Genomic DNA, 6,748 nt, shown 5'->3' with positions numbered 1-6,748 from the left:
GCTTTTAAATCATCCTTCTTTAGATTTACAGAACCCACAGTGTCTGGTAATCTGTATATCACATCAGAATCTTAGGCTGCTTCTTCTAATCCTGTACATCAAAGGACACACTCTGTCAGTTTTGTACATTTCTGTGAGGTTTGACTTACAGAAAAGAAATAGGTTGTCGAAAAAGAAGGAAAAGGAACTTTGCTTGAGAGCCTAATGTCGAACGTTCTTCAGTGAGGTGCAGAGGTCTGTTCTTTATAACCAAATCCTGTCATGTTAGCAGGCTTAACTATCATGATGGTCAACCAGAGTTCTAATAGATGATTGCATCAGAGACAGAATTTTGCCTTTATGTAGTGCATGCTGGCTTTCCATGAATACCTCATGTAGTCTATCTTGATCTTGAACTCATTAATCCTTCTCTCAAATCCTCTTGAATCTGTCTCTCTAATTCTGGGATTATAAGCATGTGTCTCTGTGTTCAGGGCTAACATCTTCCAACTTTACATGGCTTGCTCTTCCTGATGTTCAGAATCAGTAAATGATATATTAAGGTTAGGGATATAGCTCAGTGGTCGAGCTCTTTGCCAAGCTTGCTGAAGACACTAGGTTCAATCCCTAGAGCTACCAAGAAAAAATTAATCTTTCACAAAGCAGATCATAGAACCATATCCATTCCCTTGAAGACAGCCATAAAACCTAGAAACCTTGTTCAAAACTTCCCTTGCTCTTTAGTTTAGGATTTGACCTTCCTTTCTTTGTAGGAGGTCTTCATTCTAGGGGGGGTTCTGCCCAGTCCCACAGAGATGGACCTCTACACAGATAGAACAGGAATTGAAACAGACTTGCCTTGCTAGTTCTTCTACCCAATCATTCATCAGTAGGCCATAAACATGCCGGTCCAGGCACATCTGCAGTAAACTGTCCATTTTTGGACAAATAGAAACATTAAAAATGGGCAGCTGTTCTTAAATATTTGGGACTCCATTTCCAAAGTGTTCTGTGTCATTTAAAACGTTGATTACAAAAACCCATCCCACTTTTACTTTCTGTGCTGTCTGTTGTTACAGAAGTGTGAACCTTAGAAAGAAGATGATGAGTCTTACCCTCATACATGCCTCTGGACAGTCATTATAATGATTCATTTTGCACTGAGGCAAAGGTTTGAAATATGATTCTGTGACACACATTTCTTTAACATTTTTTTTTTTAGACAGTATTTCATTGAGAAGTTCTGACTAGTGTTGAAATCACTATGTTGATCAGGCTACCCTTGAACACACAGAGCTGCACATACCTCTGCCTCTCAAGTGCTGAGATGAAAGGCAAGCACCACCATACCTGGCTAACAACCTTAGAATGTCCATATCTAGTTCTCTGTTGTTGTACACACACACACACACACACACACACACACACACACACACACACGAAGAAAGAAAGAAAGAAAGAAAGAAAGAAAGAAAGAAAGAAAGAAAGAAAGAAAGAAAGAAAGAAAGAGAAAGGAAGAGAGAAAGAAAGAAAGGAAAGAAGGAAGGAAGGAAGGAAGGAAGGAAGGAAGAAAGAAAGAAAGAAAGAAAGAAAGAAAGAAAGAAAGAAAGAAAGAAAGAAAGAAAGAAAGAGAAAGAAAGAAAGAAAGTTAAAAAGAAGACAAAAATTAAGTGGAATGCATGACTCTGCACTGGACCTCTGTAATAAAGGACAATATTGCAACAACTAGAGAAGCTTCAGTGGCACTGGGAGACTTAGATGTCATTGTGCCATCAGTGCTCATTTCCTGCTCTTGATTGTTGGGTTTTGACTGTACAAGAGAATATCCTTATGGGAAGTGTGCACTACTACTTGCACTACTGAGCACTAGGAAGCACTGTAAGTGATGGAAAACTCTGCAATTGACTCTCAAGTGCACAGGAAGCCTAGGGGAGGGGATAGAGCAACTTACTTATCAGTATGGTTGTTTCAAAACAAGACTTGTAAAATACAAATTTACTTATCAAATATGAAAGCACAGATGACATGCTGGGCCCTGGGCTACTGAAGGGACCAAGCAGTGAGCTTCCCTGACAGCCATCAATGCACCTGCAGTGAGGAAGGGGTGAGAAGATCCTTTATGCAATTGCAACTGAGCAGTAGGTTTTCTAAAGTTTCCAGTTGGTATCATTCATTGTGGAGTTTCTACTCTGAGCTATGAACACTGTGCTCTCTTTGGCAGCATGTAGGTTAAAAATTGGAATCACACAGAGATTAGCATGGCCCTCGCCAAAGATGACATGACAATTCATGAAATATTCCATATTTAAAAGTAATAATCTAGGAAGTAAAGGTCAACACAATACTGAGTAATGATGGAGGAAAACAGTTATTTCAAGAATATTTCTTTATTGAAGGCTAAATTTGTTTACAAGAAGAATCAGGTCACTTTAGAATTTGCTGCTTAGAAGTAGGACAGCTCGTCTTTCCTGGTTTTGTTAGTCTGGTAACCATGAAGTTCTAAAACATTTTCTCCAGAAATCCCTTTGAAGACCTTTATGTGGAGGAAACAACCACCACCAACATCCATCTGAAAGACAGAAAAGAAGAAAGAGAGAGAGAGAGAGAGAGAGAGAGACAGAGAGAGACAGAGAGAGAGAGACAGAGAGAAAGTTAGTTCACATGGATCTCAATTGTATGGCAACTCTTTCTTGTCCAGATGAGATGTGCCAAGCTCTCCTGAAACAACACCTCTGGCCCAAGGCAGCACCGGTCAACTGACCGGCCATCAACCCTTACCTTAACAGAGAGAACAGCAAACAGGATGGCAGAAAACATATATCTTAGATATATTAATACTCTTTGTAAAAGATTTTGTTCAATGTTTTTGTATAAATATTTCGCCTGCTTGTACTTACGTGCATCACATGTGTGCAATGCCTGAAGATGTCAGAAGAGGGTGGAACATCCCCTCGACCTGGACTCAGAGATGGTTGTGAGCTGCCATGTGGGTGCTGAGACCCAAACCTAAGTCCTCTGCAAGAACAGCCAGCACTCCTACCAACTTATCCATTTCTCCATCTGGATTTAATTTTTTTTACTTTATATTTAAATCTTGGCAAAGATCACATTCCAGAGTTACATTTTATTTTCATGATGCCTGGAACAGGAGCAGAGGGCAGCCCGTGTTTTGGGTGATTCATTTGTCTGAATTCTAAGTTGGGACAAAGATTTACTATAAAGTTTGATAAGGGAAAAGAAACTAAGATTTGATTTGGAAAATATGGACTATATAGTCACTATATGTCTGTTGTGCTACAATCTACTTTGTGACTACCCACCAGGCTTTGTAAAGAAAAAAAAAAGAAAGAAAGAAAGGAAGGAAGGAAGGAAGGAAGGAAGGAAGGAAGAAAGAAAGAAAGAAAGAAAGAAAGAAAGAAAGAAAGAAAGAAAGAAAGAAAGAAAGAAAGAAAGAAAGAAAGAAAGAAAGGAAGGAAGAAAAATCTAAGAACCATCATTGTAATAGACCCAGTGGATTTCTGTTGGTTTTGTTTGGTTTTGTTTTATTTTGTTTGCGATGGGGCGTGATCCGGAGACCTACACTATCCTGATTAAGAATTGCCACTTTGTTCCTTATCAGAACAATAAAAGTTTTGTTTTCTACAGTTGACATTGTGCTCTGATATCCCTCCCTACTACTATGCTACTAACCAAAGAATACTATTATATATGACACTATGGGTATGTAAATGCATGCACATATCTGTGCTTCTTCATGAGTGTGTGTTTGTGTGTGTGTGTGTGTGTGTGTGTGTGTGTGTGTGTGTGTGTGTGTGTGTATGTGATCACCCTGATTTCTTAACATACAGATGAAAAAAACTTTGTATATTAACAAGGTAAAACAAGGTCCATCCAATGGATTGGGGCAGGGAGTCTTCTACTTCCAAGTGTCTTAATTAAAGACCAGTGTTAGAAATGAAGCTACAGTTGGGGCAACAGGAAACAATCACAACAGTGCTAGAGAGGTCAGCGTTTAACCTTAATGAAGTAATTTTGTCCAGCGACGACTTGAGATTTATACTCAACAGCTTTGAACACTTCATATTTCTCATTGGTTTTCTCTTCAAGCAGTGACTTAACCTTATGAGGAGAAAGAAAGAGATGATGTTAGGGCTATGTTTACCCAGTTTATCTGAACCACAAATCTGGGAATCTCATCCTGCTGAGAGTGCTCAGAAATACTGATGTGCCTGGACTGGCTGCTCAAGCCTCTAATCCCAGAACTTGGAAGACTGAGGCAGAAGAAGGTTATTCAAAGAGCAGCTTGAGGTATATACAAAATTCCAGGCTTGTTGGGGCTACCTATTGACTTCTGCCTCAAAAATCAACACACACACACCCTTATAAAAGGAAAAAAAACCAAACAAAATCGTCATGATTTGCAATGAAGGACCACAATAGGTATGTCTACATTTGATCAGTAAATACAAAGTAAACAACACTTTGAGATTTTCTCTGGCCCCCCCCCAGATCATTCTAGGGACACAGTAACCCCATTTGGACTGACACTGTGTGGGGACCCAACAGACCATAATCCTGGAGAAATAGGCTGAATTTCCTGACTTAACAAGGGATTTCCATAATATGTGCCCCATGGTTTTTTCTCTGGAGGGGGGACTATTGCTGTGATACAGAAAATGCTTCCTATAAGTACTGTCTGTTTCTCTGCCTCCCAAAATTTTAGTGGGAGTTGTCCCCTCAGGCTGTCTCGTGCAAGACAGGACACATGAGTGACATCTGGGAGCTGAGCCACCACCCTGAACCTGCTCACCTGACAGTAAAAGGGTTGGCAGCAATGCCTAATGTTCTTTTTGATCTTAAATCTGTGATCATGAAACAGTGCTTAATTAAGTTTTATTTTATAACAATATATATATACATATATATATATACACATATATATACATATATATACACATATACATATATATACACACATATATATACATATATTTTTTTCCCCTACACTATTAATTTTGAGAGAACAGAGGCCATTCCTTTCAGCCCTTTATGTAGCTCCTACAGTTTGTAGCCTGATGCGTGACACCTAGGAGATACTGAGATCATCCAAGTCTTCTAGGATGCTTGATATATCTAATCGTACAGGAAAGTGAAGTAGTAGATAGGAGTGCCCACACTTCCAAAGACATTGGTAGAAATGTGGACATGCAGGCCTGTCTAGCCCTCTTCAGTGAGATCTGCATTTAATCTGCAGTGACAGGTGACTCATGTGCACATTTAAGGTTGAGAACACCAACTTGATGTGAAGATTCTAATGAAAATTTAAAGATTCAATATTCCTCAAAAATAATATGCTCCAAGATATTTATTGAAATAAACCTATGAGTGTAAACGATTTAGCCTTAAATATTTAGTCACTGAATTTTAGGACTCTAACCCCTCTAAAATGTTCAGTACCCTAAGCATGAAGACTCCCATCTGTTCTACTCACATAAAATCTGATGGTTCCTAGCATGGTAGCACATGCCTATAATTTCCTCCCTTGAGAAGTTGAGGCAGGGTGAGTGCCTTGAGTTTGAGGCTAGCCTAAGTTACCTACTTGCTAGACCAGGTGGAAGATTGGAACCTATCTTTATACTTTGCATACATTTCTTCTTTAAAAACATGTAACACAATACATTTTATGTAGCTGATAGTTACCAAGATGTATTAACTTGCTAGAAACATTAGGTTGTATTTTGACTGCGATGTTTTGATGGGCATTGCATCCACGAATCAGCTCAGAGATCCTTAAGATCTTTAGGAGCTTTAGGATATATCATCTTTAACTAGTGGGACTGGAAAAATCCATCAGTAATTAGAGCTCCAGGGATCAGACATGTTGAGATGTGGAGACCATCCAGCATGTTTTCACCATCATCTACTGGGGAAACTGAGGCTGCTGCGAAGACTGTGGCTTGGCCAATTTTACTATTGGGGTGTTAAAATTTCTCTGAAAGGCTTAATGTTCCACTTTCAACTATATAAATGTCTGAACAAAACCCATATATTCCTGGTTTCTGCCATTTCCCACACTGTTAATGTGGGGCCAAATTATGAATTAAATGTAGGAAATTTGGTTTGGGATCAAGCTTTTTCCTCAAGCACATTGACTCACCTTATCAGCAATCTCCTGGATTTCTGGTGTGGCAGATCTGGCCCGTGACAAGCCTCCAGGCATCATTCTGATGAGTTGCTTCTTTGCTCGATAGGACACTTAGAAGAAATGATCAAGCAAGCACTAAGAGTCAGGGTTTTAAAGGTATCTGTAAACTCCTCCTCTAATGTAGTATTTCCACAGTATCAGAGGAACTGAGAAATGAGTGTGGACTCAGGCAGGTCTTATTGCATTTCTTAGAAGAAAAGCTGAGTGGAGTTGGGGGAAATGTGGTGGGGGACATGAGCAACCATGTGTCATAATGTCATCCTGTTGTGTCATCTGAGGAAGGACACGTAGAACCAAAGTTTCTAAATATGTTAAATCTTGAAGACTATAATGGATCTTACTTGCAGCTTTGAAAATATTTATCGCCAAATATGAATAATAACATGGCAAAGACCTTTATTTCTTCTGCTGCTGTTCTTTTTCTTTTTTTATGTTTTTGTTTTGTTTTTGTTGTATTTGTTTGTTTTTTGACTCTCAGTTGCTCTGTGAAACACCACCAAGCTATCCTGGAATTCAGACTTTTTTCAGGCTGGCTACAAACTCACAGAGATCCCCCTGCCTCTG

The 6,748-nt window shown here is 39.2% G+C and overlaps 1 protein-coding gene and 1 non-coding gene across 2 annotated transcripts; one reads left to right on the top strand and one right to left on the bottom strand.

Moving 5' to 3' along the window:
* The first annotated feature begins 2,184 nt into the window (after nt 1-2,184).
* On the top strand, nt 2,185-2,288 carry Gm25024. The gene has a single exon (XR_003952064.1). It is a non-coding gene; the product is annotated as a U6 spliceosomal RNA (small nuclear RNA).
* A 62-nt stretch (nt 2,289-2,350) lies between these two features.
* Cstdc4 (cystatin domain containing 4) lies at nt 2,351-6,250 on the bottom strand. The gene is made up of 3 exons (NM_001082547.1): nt 6,137-6,250; nt 3,997-4,098; nt 2,351-2,548 (listed from the first exon to the last, which is right to left on the bottom strand). The coding sequence occupies exons 1-3, from the start codon at nt 6,200-6,202 to the stop codon at nt 2,423-2,425; spliced, it is 294 nt and encodes a 97-aa protein (NP_001076016.1). The 5' UTR covers nt 6,203-6,250; the 3' UTR covers nt 2,351-2,422.
* Nucleotides 6,251-6,748: the final 498 nt, after the last annotated feature.

This window comes from Mus musculus, chromosome 16 (assembly GCF_000001635.26).
Source record: "Mus musculus strain C57BL/6J chromosome 16, GRCm38.p6 C57BL/6J".
In the NCBI taxonomy this organism is placed as follows: Eukaryota; Metazoa; Chordata; class Mammalia; order Rodentia; family Muridae; genus Mus; species Mus musculus.
Note: the sequence above shows the minus strand (reverse complement) of the source record. Positions and strands in the feature narration are given on the sequence as shown.

Excerpts from the sequence above, each read along its gene's own strand:
- Cstdc4 (NM_001082547.1), bottom strand. The coding sequence starts at position 6,202 with ATGATGCCTGGAGGCTTGTCACGGGCCAGATCTGCCACACCAGAAATC. Across the intron at positions 4,099-6,136 it reads TCCAGGAGATTGCTGATAAG|GTTAAGTCACTGCTTGAAGA; the intron begins GTGAGTCAATGT and ends TCTCCTCATAAG. Across the intron at positions 2,549-3,996 it reads GACAAAATTACTTCATTAAG|ATGGATGTTGGTGGTGGTTG; the intron begins GTTAAACGCTGA and ends TCTGTCTTTCAG.